This window comes from Idiotropiscis lumnitzeri, chromosome 20, assembly GCF_059441095.1.
Source record: "Idiotropiscis lumnitzeri isolate Australia: NSW breed Sydney's pygmy pipehorse chromosome 20, RoL_Ilum_1.0, whole genome shotgun sequence".
NCBI lineage: Eukaryota > Metazoa > Chordata > Actinopteri > Syngnathiformes > Syngnathidae > Idiotropiscis > Idiotropiscis lumnitzeri.
Genome location: NC_142410.1, coordinates 13,060,788 through 13,075,804, shown reverse-complemented (window position 1 = coordinate 13,075,804; position 15,017 = coordinate 13,060,788). Strand labels below are relative to the sequence as shown.

At 51.0% G+C, this 15,017-nt stretch overlaps 1 protein-coding gene across 2 annotated transcripts; it reads right to left on the bottom strand.

The window, feature by feature from the left end:
* Nucleotides 1-285: 285 nt before the first annotated feature.
* Nucleotides 286-14,487, bottom strand: LOC148317912 (KAT8 regulatory NSL complex subunit 1-like). 2 transcript variants are annotated; one of them, XM_088284291.1, is made up of 16 exons: nt 14,453-14,487; nt 13,745-13,831; nt 8,021-9,395; nt 5,606-5,747; nt 5,223-5,285; nt 4,794-4,882; nt 4,592-4,727; nt 4,355-4,517; nt 4,119-4,274; nt 3,474-3,629; nt 2,969-3,105; nt 2,325-2,449; nt 2,201-2,258; nt 1,960-2,072; nt 1,633-1,867; nt 286-1,271 (listed from the first exon to the last, which is right to left on the bottom strand). In XM_088284291.1, the coding sequence occupies exons 3-16, from the start codon at nt 9,325-9,327 to the stop codon at nt 1,068-1,070; spliced, it is 3,084 nt and encodes a 1,027-aa protein (XP_088140417.1). In that variant the 5' UTR covers nt 9,328-9,395; nt 13,745-13,831; nt 14,453-14,487; the 3' UTR covers nt 286-1,067. The 2 variants fall into 2 exon arrangements, with proteins under 2 accessions (XP_088140417.1, XP_088140416.1); XM_088284290.1 differs by lacking the exons at nt 13,745-13,831; nt 14,453-14,487 and adding an exon at nt 11,950-12,541.
* Nucleotides 14,488-15,017: the final 530 nt, after the last annotated feature.

Genomic DNA, 15,017 nt, shown 5'->3' with positions numbered 1-15,017 from the left:
TTGCCAATTCATAAGTTGCACTTTGCCACATTGCATCCAATGCGGCTGCGGCGACAACGTAGCCAAGAAGTCGTCTTCGGATACGTCTAAGGCAGGACTACGTGAAGAGATGGATTTAATTCCGTAATTTAACGACGTCAAGATTGGACAGCATCTTCATAGCCCGCAGATGGCGTGTCCACTTGATCAATTCATAGAATTCTTGTCCAGCAAAATGCTTAAACTAATAAAAATAATTAAATCAAAAGTTTCGCCGGTGCTTGAAGAAGAAGAAAAGCATCAGAGTTGAACATAAATGTTTTAATGGAACTATTTACAAAAAGCAAACAATAGTGATAACTGCTGCAACAATCAAACAGGTACATCAACATGTGACGTCACTACTGAAGAGAGAACAGTGATTGGCTGAGGCAAAAAGCAAACTAGATTTTTTTTTCTGTTTTTTTTTTTTCACTTTTCGTTTTGCATAGTCATTGAGTTGACGGACGGGAGGAACCAGCGTGAGATGGAACAGCAAGAGCCTGAACCTGAGCCCTGCTACCCAAGTGTTAGTAGCGCCTCCTAGGACAAGTGCGGGGGGGGTGGGGGGTGCAGTAGGAATGGTTCACAAGTCAAAGACGTTACGCTGGAACACGCGACGTACAAACATGTCAGGAATGGAAAACAAAAGCAAACAAAGTCAAGTGCTCTGCTCTGAGGGGGGGGGGGCTCTTCATCCTAAATGTACCTGTTTTGTTGTGATCGGGGGGGGTTGGGGGAGGGGGGGCAGCCTTTTCGCCATCTTTTATGTGTCACTCCACTAAAATGTACATGGGAAATATAAACTAAAGGATAGAAAAACACCCTTTGGCCATGGTGGGGGAGTCGCTACATCGTGCGCTACGAGTGTACACGACACGTATCAAAACACCGCTAAGCCCCTCCCACCCCCACCCATGTACATGTTTCTCCTACTACACAAATCAGACTTGTAACATGTTGCGTCTATCTGCGTCAGATTCACTAAAAACTGTGAAAGAATTAGACTGATGTTTGAATATCAAACAACAGGAAGCGCACAAGTCCGCTCACGGCCGCCTGGGGTCGTCGTCGTCGTCGTCGTCATCGTCGTGGCAACAAGGCGGCTCGCCGTCGTCCGAGTCAGGCCGTCCGAAGGCACGGCACCCCGGCAGACTTTGCATCCTGGGCCCGGCGCGCTCGCCGTCCGCCTCGGGCTCCGGCGCCGGGTCTTCGGGCAAAGGGAAGTTGCGGCGCTCCCACGGCGCCACCGTCTGGACAAGCGCAAACGAACGTGAGACGAGCACGACATCGGAGACGTGTAACAATCCATCATCGCGCAACTAAAAAGTTGACAAAAGCAACGCGCAACTATTGCGATGAAGCCCCTCAATCATTTTGAGACCTCGAGTCCTCATTTTTGCAATTTCAAAATATTCTCTCCTCTCTCGAGCGACTCAAAAATAGACGGCTCCGATATGCAATGATCCGCTTTGACGGAAAGAAATCCTCGTTTCGGTTTTGTCAATTTTGGACAATTGAGAGAAAAATCAGACCGATTACTTCAACAATTGTCCCAACAAGCTGAACGGACACCCCACTTCAACTTCAATCATTTTGAGGCGATTGTCGTACCCGCTCCTCAAAGGCGAAGTCGGGCGTGGAACATCGAGTGTCCTCGCTGGACACGAGGCGGTGCGAGTCGCGCGAGCACGGCGTGTCGGGGCTAGGGGGGCTGGCGGGCGAGGGCACGTAGCCGTAGTCGTGCAGCGCCGGGTAGTGGCTGGGCTCGGGGGACGCCGGCTGGGGGGTCGGAGGGTTGGTGCCGCACAACAGCGGCGTGGTGCGCCCGTCCACCGACTTGTACGACCTGCCACGAAAAAAAATAGAAAAATTGGGGATGTCACTTAGGAGTGCGCGCGTTCCACACCCGGCCGACTGTCGGCGTGTCGTCGTCATGACCTGCTGCCCCTCCGCTTGGCCGGCGCCAACGCCATCCAGGTCCAGCGCGAACGCTCCTGGTCCTCGTACGGCTGATGCAGCTGGACGAAGGCTGCGTCTGACAAGTCCTCCACCTGGAAACAAAACGCACGACGCACAACATTGTCAGCCTCCGAGATTTCAACTTCCAATTTGGAGCTGTCGTCGTGTACTTTTTCGCTCCGTTTGCTTTGGAAATCAAGCGGACACGCCGGAGCCTCACCTGGCGCTCGTCCTCTTGCGGCGCCGTCGGCTGCGACGGGACGTCCACGGCTCGCCAGCTGGATGCACCAACGAGTCGGGTGAGTGAGCGCTTGAGACGGCGGCAACCTTTCGTTTGGTGTTACCTGGGCGTGAGGATCTCCTTGTACTGCAGCTTCTCCACTCGCGTGGTGGCGGCCACCGACATGGGAATGACGATGTTGTTGATGTCAAAGGAGCTTTCGCCACGCCTCCTCTTGATGGGCTGCAGCTGAAGCGCGCACACACAAAATCTGGCAATGGCCATGCGACTTTTTCCGCTCAACATGTTCCGTCCCAAAAGCGGCAGAATTCAGGTTTGGTGGAGTAGCCACGCCGAACTTTCTTCAAAGCATTATTAGCCACGATACGAAGCCTCGAGAAAACATTTTGAGGCGAGTGCCACCTTTTTAAATGCTATTCATCCTTTTACTTCGCTTTCTTTCTTGCTTTGACACAGTTTTACTACTTTCAGTCTTCTTTATTTGACTTTGCAACAATTTCGATGTTGACGTTTCTTCTATTTTATTCTATCCTTTCGTGTGCTGACGTGCAGGCTGCAATTTGGTCCTGGTGCTCAGCGCTCCATGTGACAGCTTTGCTCGCTACCAATTTTCTGTTCCTTCACTCATCTGCTCTCTTGATCACTTTTACTCGTCTCATTTGTTGATGCGCAAACCTAAGTGTTGTTTTGAACAGTGCGAAATATCTCGACAGATGTCATGCGTGAAAAACATTTGCTCGATCTTACAGGAGTGCCGGCGGCGCCCAATGGCACGGCGACATCCGAGGACGTGGACAGCTGGCGCGCGACGGGGTTGTGGATGGCGGCCAGCGGCGGGCCAGCGGCCGCACCCCCGCCTGAGTCCAGGAAGAATTTGGGAGAGGCTGCGGAACACACAAACACGTTCAAGCGGGAAAAGAAGGCTGGCAACCGGACGGCGCTAAGGTTCTGCTCAATTTCAAGGCCAACTATTCCAAGATGGCAACTTCACAGGAATTGAGAGTCGTGTGATAAAATATATATATTTTCTTTTACAATTGACAATTTTTGGGGACAATCGCTAATATAAATAGTCGCAGCCCTACGCAATATTCAAATAAGCGCCGCTCATTTCAGTCAGCATACCAACAATACAATATTCCAAAGTCGTGACGTTCCCCATTCAGAGCAAACGTTCAAGCTCCCCTCCAATGATTCCAATTTGGACCGTTTCTAAAATTGTCCAACAACTTTGACGGGCTTCGTTACTCACAGTCGCTCCTGTCCAGCGAGGACTCTCGTAATCTCTTGCGGCTGTAGTTCTTGTCGTAGGCACCGGGCGGCGCCGACACACTCTGCAGTCGCTCCGTCTTGCAGGCGGCCTCGGGCGTCCTCGACTTGTCGGCCCGATTCTTGTAGTGGCCCAGTCCTGGAAGTGGATTCGGTTGATTGTGGCTTTTCCTTTGCAGCTATTCTTTAAAAGCGCATCGTCGCTGACAAAATGATCAGGAACAAGTCGACGGGATGGACGGCAACTGTTAAACATTTCAAATATTCCTTCCCGATTCAAGACGAAGCAATCGTCCATTTGGTCACTTTCTATCCACTGAAAATGACATCCCGGGCGCCGAGTGCTCAGGGAACGACCAATCACAACTCACCTGTTCTCGGAAGCCGAGTCACGATTGGCCGTTAGACAAGGGTTACAGAAGGGACAAAATGGCCGCCTTTGAGATTGACAAAAACGGATGCCAAACTCACATTCCGCAAATCGTGGGGCCGCGTAGAACTTTTTATTGCCAAGAATTGTTTGGGGTTGACTTGCCCTTGACGGCGGAGTTAGTCACAATTTGCGGAGATGCAGCAAGAGGTTATTTTAAGGTGCAGCCTGACGGCGGCGGCGGCGGCGCACACTCACTGACTGCCATGAGCGAGCTGGCAAACTTGTGCTTCTCTTTGGATGACGACAGCTTGTGTTTGAGCGAGAACTTCTTGACGGGTTTGCTCCTCTCCAGCGACCTGCCGCTCCAGCAGCTCTTCATGGCCTGCTGCACGCGAAGGCCCACGCCCACATCTGGACACGCCCAGAGAGAGCAAGAACCACATCAGTTCTTTTCAAAAAGGCAATTTGAAGCAAGAGGCGCAGAAACCGACCATCTGGGAAGGACAAGATGGGGTGGACGCCGAGATCCAGTCTGGACAGGCGCTCCAGGACGGTCAAGTGGAACTGGGGGTCCTCTCGGGGGACGGGGCGGCCGCCGCACATCACGCAGCTGGAGTTGACCCGGCAGGCGCAGCCGGCGCCGCTTCGTGACGCCTGCGCGCATCGCAAGGCATGCGTGTCACGCATCAACAAGTGCAAGGGCGCAAACGCTCGGCTGCCGTGGTTACCTTTCCCGTCAGGTTGGCCACCGCGTTGGGCTGGATGAGCCTCCGTCGCCTCCAGCCAATCAGAGGCCGGGTACGTGCCGCCACGCACGTGCTATCTGTCGTCTGCCGGTGCTTGCCGTCCACGCTCTCGCTGACCCTGTCATTGCCACATGTGTGCCGTCATCATCATCATCGTCGTCGTCGTCATCATCATCACCAGTACCTGCTGAGGACGCCGTTGACAGGCTGCCCGCTTTGAGCTTTCCAAGGTTCTGTCGCGACGATGTGTTCCACATGCTCTGGGGACGCATCCTGCAGCAACACACATTCATAGAAAAGCACACACACACACTTCCTCAGATGTCAATCACCTTACAATGAACAATCAAACAAATCAAATTAAAGTCACATGATTCAATGATGGGCGCCCCTTGTGCCAGATTTTGCACAACTAGGCAGGCAGTTACTTAAAATTTTTATATGCACACACGTACATAAAGCGATCCGCTAATTTGTATGACACCATATGGAAAGCACTTTGTTACACTTCCAGCTGTTGTGAAATGTGCGAGAGAGATAAAGTTGGATCGTCATTAATTTTCCAATCTATGGTGCAGGACTCGCCACATTTTAATAATGATGGTCATATTACCTGAGCGTTAGAAGACTCCGTCTTGGCTTCTGGAGGCCCGACACCTCCCAGCTCGACGGAGCCCTAAAGAGAGGGGAGCAACATCAATCTCCCAAAAAGTCACTTTCGGGCTGAACGTTCACAATGAAGCGAGAACGCATGATCATGTTCACAGATCAACCCAATTTCAGTTCACTGTCCAACGCTTTAATATTTCCCAACTTTTCAAAAACCTGCAATCCAGGTCACATCCACTTGGAACAGTGTAGGATGAGTTAGGGACAAATTAAGTTACTAACTTTTTTTGTGTTGATATCTGAAAGGGGCCGGACGGGAGCTCTCGGGGACCGCATTCGGCACTCCTAAGTTAGAAATCATTTCAAGTCGGTGAGCATGCGACTGACCTTGCTGGCGCGGATCTGCCTGAAGATGTCGGTCTGCTGTCGGATGCGGTACTCCAAGTCGGAGATGTGAGCCTGCAGCCAGTTCCAGTGACTGATGATGGCCGCCCTTTCCAGCGTGTAGCGACTCTCCGCACGCTTCCATCTGGCACACGCACAAAAACTATCAGCACTTCACTCGTGTGGTGACGCAAACGCGCGTAGGTCTTCCTCACGGAGCAAAGTGAACGCCTCCACCTAATTTCGGGCCGCCGGCCGTTAATTAAAATCGGTTGCGCCGTTACGGCCGACAGGCCACCGCGAGCATGCCGACATGGCATCCATGTTGCGGTACTCAACGCAACCTTTTTTGACCAAAGAGCTACTTTTCAATCAGCCAACCTTCCGCTATTGATCCGTTCCCGTTCACGCACACATGCACAAGAGCTTGACACTACGGCTTCAATTGTTTTTTAGTATGTCACCGAAAGCTCCTCGGGTCAGGGCAACTACGCAAACTTGGTTTGGTGTCATTCCTAAACTCAAGGTGTGCTCGACGGTGTCAGCGGTCGCTTACAGGGGGGAGCACCCCCACAGGCTATCCAACATGCGAAACAGGACGTCAACGTGGCGTGCAGGGGACGCCGGGAAGGTGTGGTGGCCAGCGCAGAAGCAGTTTGCGTTGCGTGGGGCCCCGCAGACATTGCGACACGTTAAGACGTCGTGGAGGACGACGCGCACCAGCAGACACGCCCTCCTGCATGACCGCAACGCACATTTGCATAAGCGCTCATCACCTTGGAGACCAACAAGAAGTCACGCGCATGAGAGTGTGTGTCGTCCTCATTGTCAAAGAGGAGCAGCTGCCAGCATGGACCCCACTTCAAATTCTCTTCCACACAAAGTGGAGTTTTATTGTTCATCTTAAAGGCTTAAACAAACAATAAATTTGAGCTAATCGTTGCTACTTGTGGAATAATATGATCAATCTAATCCAAACAATTGCAAACAGGCTTCATTGCAAAAAAAAAATCAATCCTTTTTGAAAAACTGCTTACATGACATTTAAACAACAAGTTCAAAGAGATCGAATAAAAATTATATCATCTTGCTTGTGATTTCATCATCTTAATGAAGATTTGGCCTTGCTTGGCGGACTAGTGCTTGATTAGATCTCGAAGCAGAGTCCTCGTTTCAAAAGTGAAGTTGAGGTTAGTAACGATATGCGAGCCTCCTTGTCTTCTGCTTACTACCAAGTTGTAACTCCTTTTGGACTCGCGCTGGCACATAACGTATTCGTCATATAGAAGGTCGAGCAATCAGTGTTCAACAGCTGGCTGGGGGGCTCCATTTCTCACAATTTTGGAGCCCCATTCTCTGTACTTGGCCATTTTCAATTCATTGAAATTTGGTAGACTTGCTTCCAAATGTAAACGCGACGGTCCCGGTATGCAAGCGGCGCAGGCCGACATGCCGACAGGGTGTGGGCAGGAAACGACTGCAGCAGTCATGACATGACAAGGAGGGAGCGGGGGTGGAGTTACATAAGTGTGGCTCGCTCCGTGTTGACGAACGGACAAGTGAGTCAAACGCATCCAGATGTTTCCAACAAGTTGTGGCGGACGCACGACACAAACAAGCAGGCTGTCACGTCACTCCACTTGAATTCCCTCTTTGGTATTTCCAAAGTTTGCTGCCTTAAGGCGGCAAAGCGTACGCCATTCGTTCCGAACAAGCAACTTGTCAGCGCACCGTCACCGACGACAAAAAAAAAGAGGGCGTTTTGTCGAAGCAAAGCACCTGTGTCAGTCAGTCAACATGCAAGAAACGAAGACGAAGGGCAAGTGAGTGACACGCAAAAGATGCGAGCTGCGCGGCAACTTGTGCATGTCATCAGATTTATTGATACAAATGTAAAGGCACGCGTCAGCCAGGGTGGGGAGGGCCAAAGCATCTCCCCACCCTCCCCTTTGACAATTACGTCAGTTGTCACGGCTTCGGCCGATCAGGTTGGGTATAGAAAGGACTCGTTTGGCGGCTGGCGTAAGTAAAAACAAGGTGTCAATGTGGAACCCGCTCCTTTTTTTGTGCCAGTGTCAAGCGTAGCGGCAAGAACTGATCTTCTCTTCCCTCAGAAGGCAGAAAATGACTTTCCCGCTTTGAAGAGCACACCTGACACCAAGCATTTCCTTTTGTGGCAACAGACAGTTTGGGAAACGGTGACGGAGCGGCCAATTGCAAACTATCACTTGACACGACAAGATTTTATACGTGGGGACCAACATGCATGCTTTCATCTTTGCCTTTTTTGACGGCCCGACTGATATGAAGCCCACGATGAACAATTTTGAGCCCAAAGAAATTAAAATTTTCCAAATTCCAATTCCAACAACCAATATCAGATCGATTATGCATCCAAAATCCGAAGATACTACTCACATTTTGACATGGCGCTGCTCCACGTCCACCCTGGTGAGCTGCTCCTCCTCCAGGTCCGAGTCGCCGCCGGAGCTGCTCTCCGTCGCGTCTGAGTCGAAGGCTTTCTCCACTGAGTGCAGGTTGGCCGAACCGCTCAGATACAACCGCTCCAGTTCCAGCGGCACCGAGCCGCTCTTCAAGAAGCGACCCAGGCCGTCTCTGTTGCTCGCTGCCGAGTGGCGTCCCGTCCTCCACGGCGCCGAACCGGAGGCCGCGCCGGCGCCGTGGTCCTTGCGGCCGCCGGCCAGCAGGCGGCTAACGGCCGAGTCCAAGAAGCCACCCAGCTGCTGCTGAACGTGGCGTTCCACCTGCTTGGCCTGGACCACCTGCAGGCGTTTGCGCAGCCGTCGCAGGCGGCCTTCGATCTCCGTCTGCCGGCTGCCGTTGAGGCGCGCGCGCTCCCCCACTTGAGCGTCCGGCGTGTCCGAAGGGGAAGCGCAGGACGAGGAGCCGCGCAGGCTGCAGCCGGGCCTCTCCCAGTCCGACGGCGAGGGACTGGGGCGGCCGCCCTCCGAATTGGGGTTGCGGTTGTCGTGGGAAACGGAAGTTGGCGCCGAAGGCTGCGCGTTTTGACAACCTCCCGGAGAACGTTTGCGCTGAAGGCTTCCTTTGACGACAACATGTGCCGGCCGCTCATCGGTGTCCGCCACGTGCGAGTGCGCGGGTACCGGAGCCTTATCTCCGTTGACGGCTGGCATCACGCAGCCGGAGCCGGACACGGTGGCCAGCTTCTTGGCCAGGCCGTTTACGGGAGCGGTGGGTTGGCCGCTGCCGCCGTTGGCGTTGCCGCTCATCAGACTTTTGAGCTGGCCTCCAGAAAGTTCGATGGTGTGCCGCTTCCTCAGCAGGAAGTCTCCGCCGTTGAGTAGCGAGCCGGGCCGGATTCTGTGACTTTTCAAGACCGACTGTTTGATGAGGACCCCTTGCAGCGTGATGGACTCTTTGGTGGAGGGCACGGAGGTCACATCGGAGCAAAGGTAGGACGCCACAAGGGGCTGGAGTTTGCCCAGGGAGTCCCCTTGAGACGACGGCTGCTGAGGTGGCGGCGGCTGCTGCTGCTGCGGCTGCTGCTGATCGTCCAGGGGACGCGCGTCTTCGGGGGCCACCTTACACTTGGGGGGGCCGCCGGCGTGGATGAGGATGTTGCTGGCGTTGGCGTGGTTGTCTGCGCTGGCCGGTGACAAACTCGATGACGGTGCAGCCAGTTTAAAGCGGATGTGGTGAGCTTCGGCTGGGGCGTCGGTGAGAGCGGGCGCCATCGCAGCCATGCAGTGCAGAGGGACGGGCACGGCGGCCTGCTCCACACCCCCCGCTTACTGCCCCCCCGGTGGACAGCCTGGGAACAAGAGAAAAGGCGCATCGTTAACACGGCAGCACCTTACCTTACCTTTGGTCGCAACGCGGATGCAAACGTTTCCAATCTTGGCAGCAGGCGTCATTTGGAGGAGAGCCAGACTCTGGATCGCTTCGCAACCACGTGAAGGGGAAGTCAACGTGGACGTTTCTTTCTTTTCTTTTGCAACAAAACACGCAACGCGCCAGTACGAGTCAAGACACGATGTCGTGTTGGCGGAATGGCAATTCAACGGGATTAGTCGTCAACGCAAGGAAGCCGCCATGTTGGGCAAACTTTCCGTCGGTCATGCTATTGAACATTTTTTCGCTGGCATCGGAATCGTTTGATTTTGGCTGAGATCGATCGACATCATGCGGCGGCCATCAGATAACATTCGCCTCAACTTGATGAGGACGACGTCCCAAACGCAAATCCAGATCAGCTCACGACAACGTTTTGTCGCACTTGTACATGTCGGGTCATTTTGGACATCGCTCAGCAAATTTTACGCTTTGGTTTCCTCGCTAAACAAAGCAGGCACGAATGAGTAGATTGTTGTTGCGACAACACAACTACAAATGTAAGATACGCTGTCGTGCTTTTCGAAATAAGCTCAATGAAAATCCAAGTAACAAAATGTGTGGGCTGAACAAATCCAATTCATTTTTACAAGCAACAACTCTTTGACTCCACTTGCAGTTGTGCGACAATTTCTTCTTTTTTTTTTTTTACATATCAGGCACAAACCTCTCAAATTCAAATGTGGTCCATTTCACCATTTTTCACAAGTCAGTCCTCAGTTGGATGGTTTATTATTTTCTTTATTTGGGCTCAATGTAACACGTTGAAAACAACTTGCGCTCTTTGATGGGGCAACGCTAACGACGCAACAAAATGCTGCGTTTCTCTTTCAATGGTAAACAAACGGTCACTTGCCTTGCGCTTTCCTACCTTCTGTCCTCAAAGCGCTTTGCACAATCGCCTCATCTACAACTTTGGGATTAGTATCTTGCTCAAGGATATACTTTTGCCCAAAATAACGAAATATGCAATTGCTAGATTGATTTTAGTGCGTCGAACAAAATTAAATTTAAGAATTTCAAAGTGGTCCTTGCATCCTTTGATTTTTCCTCTTTGTCGCCCTTGGAGGGTTCAGGTGGACACCCCATATGTTGGGATTTCACAGGAAAAAGGCGTGACTATGACGACATCAAATCTTAGAAGTCGTCCTTGGCCAAGTGTTGAAAACTCACACTGATGCCAAAAACACTTGAGGCAATGCATCTTGTTTGCTCAATGTTTCTGTCAAGTTTTTTTTTTAATCAAATAAAAGAAAAAAAATGATTCGCTTGGAGGCGCAATCCTCCTGAACAATGCTGTTTGTCCAGTTGAAATGTCGATTACAATTAAATTGTACATCTGTTTGACAGCAAAAAGTGAAAAGAGTTGCACTAAAGAGATAACAGATGCAGCCATCAAATGTTTTCTTGACAAGAGCCAAGAATCACTTGAGTTCTTCCATCGACGGCGATGGCAAAAACGCCACTTTTAAGCATTCTCACTTTTTTTTCCTTTTCCGCTGACCTTTAGGTTCATTCAAATGAATGCAATTTTTTTTTTAAATAAACAAAAAAAACCAAGGTGGGCTCATCATGACTGTATTATCGTTTGGTCTGGGAACCGACTGGCAAAAGGTGGAAAATGACACTGGCAAGTCTGCTGTGCAGCTGCACGACCACGTTCAAGGACTCTTTCTGAGTTTTCCCTCAGTCCATCCTGACAAGAAGCAACATCAAATGGTTTGGAAAAGCACCCGCGCATGTAGAAGGGAAGCCAAATGAGCAAGGGAGGCTCCGCGCGTCCTGCTAAGTAGGTGGATTTGGGCCCCGTGACGTCACGGCGTCTGCTGCACATTGTGTCAAAGGAGATGTTGCGTACACATGAAAGGTGCGCGACCTGATCAACAACGTGACGACGTCGCCATCCATCACTTGCTTCGCTGCAGTTTGCAGTCGGTGCAAGGCTACGCCATGTTGGGACTTCCCAAGCACATTATGTAATCTGCCTTTTAGCACACAAACACAAACAACGAAACGCGCGTCGTGTTGCATTCGTGGCGCATAAACATCCAAATGTCACGGTGGTGTTTACACGACGTGTGCACGTTGCACGTTGGCACCAGTCGCCAACAACAAGAACAAATGTCACCAAGGCTGCTAACGTTAGCTTTGCTGCTGCTGCAACAGACGCCAAGAGTCCCGAAAGCAGACGCAAGGCCATCGTGAGCAGAACCAACGACGACGTCCCACATTCGTTCAATTAAAAGCTCGCCACCGGCGGCGAGGGCGAGCAGAAGGGCGGCGGGCAGGCACGCCTCGTTACGCAAGGCAACATTTGGCCAACTGATCCCGGAACGACGTTGAATGCGCGGCCCGCAAGGCGAGGTGCCTGCTCGCTCGCTCGCTCGCTCGCGTGAAGGCGCGGACGAGTTCCGAGCAGGAAGAGCGACGAGACGACGCTAGCTGCGGCTAACAAAGGAAAAGGAGGAACCTACCACGTGACGAGCTCGCACTATCCGAGGGAATTCGCCCAACAATCGCCTGCACTCCGCTCGGACGGTGGGTGGGGAGAGGAGGAGGGGGGAACAAGGGCAAGGGGGGAAAAAGGCGGCTGGAATCGACCTCTAGGCCATCAATTTGGCCCCAAAACGCAACCGGGGGCCCGCCCGTCGGGGGCCACTCGGCTTCGTTCCGGATCGAGCCAATGGACGAATCAACGATCTCCACCTTGCTCGCTCGCTCGCTCGCTTTCCTTCCTTCTTTGCCGATTTCAGCACAAGGCCGTCGAATGAGTCCTCTCAGGCCGCAAGGCGGTCAAGCGGAGAGCCTCTCCGGCCGAGCTTGAGGCCCAATCGGCGACTTGCGACGGAGCAGAAGCGCTGGGGGCGGCCACTGGGCGCTCGTCTTTTTCTCGGCTTTTGGGGAGAGACGCGGAGAAAATGGCGGCTTGCTGCTCGCTCGGCTTTGAGCTGACAAACACACGAGCGCCGCACTGCGCATGCGCAAAAAGACAACGCTGCCAGGAGGCGGCAAGGCAAGGCGGCCCCCTGCAGTACCGCCTCTCGCCGCCGGGGGCGAGCCCACCAAACAAACAACAACAATGAACGACATAAAGGCTTCAAACGTCACATTTGCTGCTTTTGTACAACAAACGCTTCCTTAATTCGCGAGACTTTCTTACTGTGCTCACGGTTTACCTTCTTGAGCTTTTCACTAAATACTTTTTTAACTGTGGTAACTACACAAGTCTTATTTTTTTTGGGGGGGGGGCTTTTGACTTTTTAAAAAAAGAAAGCAATATCTCGATTAATCACATAACTGACATCTCTCTGACTGCAGCAAAAAAAACAAAAAAAAAACGACTGTCTGGAGAAGCAAGATATTTCCCACCCATGCTCTTATTTCAGAGAAACGTTTGCTGTTGTCAGGTCCAAGAATGATTATTGGCGAATATGTCGTGTCAAGCTCCAGCAACACATCCAGCTGTAGAGTTTACAACATTAACAAAAGATTGTTTTCATAGCGTGCGCTGCGATTTTTGTTCCATCCTTCCCAGTAGAAGTGCTACGTGGACAAATCAATATTCAATTAATCGACACCTAATTGATGATCAAATTAACTGACAACTTTTTTTGATAATCAGTGAATTGTTTAGGGACCTTGTTGAACTTCAAATGGTTCAAATCCTGAATTTCAGCCTTTCAGCAGACAATCTCTGAACTTTGTAGTAGTCCATGAAAGCATTTTTTCTATACAAAACAAAACATTTGCAAATACTGCTTTGACATAAATCTGTGATCGAGACTTGTGCCGATTTTGCATTATGCAACGACAATTTGAAATCATGCCCTCTTTCTCAAAAAGGGTGAAAATTAAGTGGTCTCAAGAATTTTAACATTTATTTCAACTTAATGTGTTCTGAACTAAATGTTCTAGATTTGGTTGAGAGTCAAATAGATTGTGTTCAATGGGGTGCAAAAAGCTGTTTTTATTAACCCAAATATTTCCGAAAAAGCACATTTTGGGACTTATTTCAATCCCACCATCTTTTTGATCATGCTTCTCCTATTGCCACAATCCATTATGCGCCTGTGCCTCAATGACGGGAAAACGAGTTTCATCTCCACATCTGCGATACCTTGGAGGAAGTTGCAGACCCTTTTAAGTGAGAAGGATATTCCGTCTGGGCGGCGGGCGGCATCCGGTCTGGAAGCAGCGGGGCGAGCGGTGGCCAACAACAGAGCTCCCGGCCGCCCAAAACACAAGGACATGGAAAAAAAAATGGTGTACCTTCAAGTCCATGCTTGTGGACTGGGCGTTGTCGGTGAAGTCTTGCCTCGCGTCACAAGTTAGTCGACAGGTGTGCATGCATGGCACCTGAAGTGACAGGAAGGCAACGTCAATCATTTGCAACCACCAAGTGGACAGATGTCATTTCGTTTCCTCAGGACTGGTCGCCAGCCAAAGATAGGGCGCATCAAGACAAACAATGGATTGGTCGGCTGTAAATCGCAGGGCACATGTCGTCGCCATTCGATATCATGGCACGCCAAGAGTGCCTATCCGAGAGACTCGAACCCAGATCTTCCCGCCTGCGAGCCGGTCAACACGAACGCTGTTCAAAAGTTATCAGGCGCGTTGAGTGGCGACAAGTTGTGAGCAGGACGTTTTGTTTTTTCTTCTCCTTTTTGTCAGTGTTATGACGCGCAAGACTGTTTGCCGCCAGCGTCAACTTGGAGTTCAGTTCAAGAGTTTAACAGCGAAGCTAATGCTAAGCAAGTAGCCTGATCGGCAGCAGGCTAAGCTAGGCTAGGCTAAGCTAAGCTAAATCGCCGCCGCTTGTGCTGCATGACTTTACATTCAAAAGTGAGCGGAAAAAAGGCCCACCTTGTTCCGAGCGGACAGTTTGAATTTGTAATAAAAGTCTCTTGTGTTGGCGGCAAGTGTTGCGTTTGTTAATTTGCAGCAAATAACAAAGCAGGCAAAAGTGTGACTTACCTGCTTGTGCTGTTCCTAAGCGTTCAGGGGCGCCGAACAAGCCTCTGCTTTCCGATTGGTCAGTGGCAACATGTCGGAGGCTCCTATTGGCTCACGCGGCTGCCAATCTGTCAAACGCCCCGCACAGCGGAAATGCGGACCAAAGTTGATTGCACGAAACATCATCACCAAAACAAAGCAATTGCATTCTCTTCGTGTTTTTTGAAAAAAGTTGCACGTGACGGTATAATTTAGGAGCGGAAGGAGAATTGTGAATGCGCTGCAAATGAATGAGCCAGCTATTCTCGTCTCATCAAGCGCTCTTTCTTGATTTTATTTGACACTTTACTGTCAAACAAAAAATAACAACACCATCGCCTTCCATATTCGGCTTTTGGGCCTGTTTTTGTCGTTGTGATCTATATCTTTGCTGCTGTAACACCTCAAATTTCCCCATTGTGGGATTAATAAAGGACATCTTTATCTTTATCTTTAAGTGTCAGAAGGCAACTCAGTTGCAAGCCAAAATGTCTTCCTGCATTCCACGCATGCATTCTGATGCTCATGAAGAGAAAGAAGGCAACTC

What these genes read in the sequence shown, in the direction of transcription:
- LOC148317912 (XM_088284291.1), bottom strand. Translation starts at nt 9,327, where the DNA reads ATGGCTGCGATGGCGCCCGCTCTCACCGACGCCCCAGCCGAAGCTCAC. An exon ending in GGCAGATCCGCGCCAGCAAG is followed by an intron (nt 5,286 to 5,605) that starts GTCAGTCGCATG and finishes CCCTCTCTTTAG; the next exon opens with GGCTCCGTCGAGCTGGGAGG. An exon ending in ACTTCGCCTTTGAGGAGCGG is followed by an intron (nt 1,272 to 1,632) that starts GTACGACAATCG and finishes GCGCTTGTCCAG; the next exon opens with ACGGTGGCGCCGTGGGAGCG.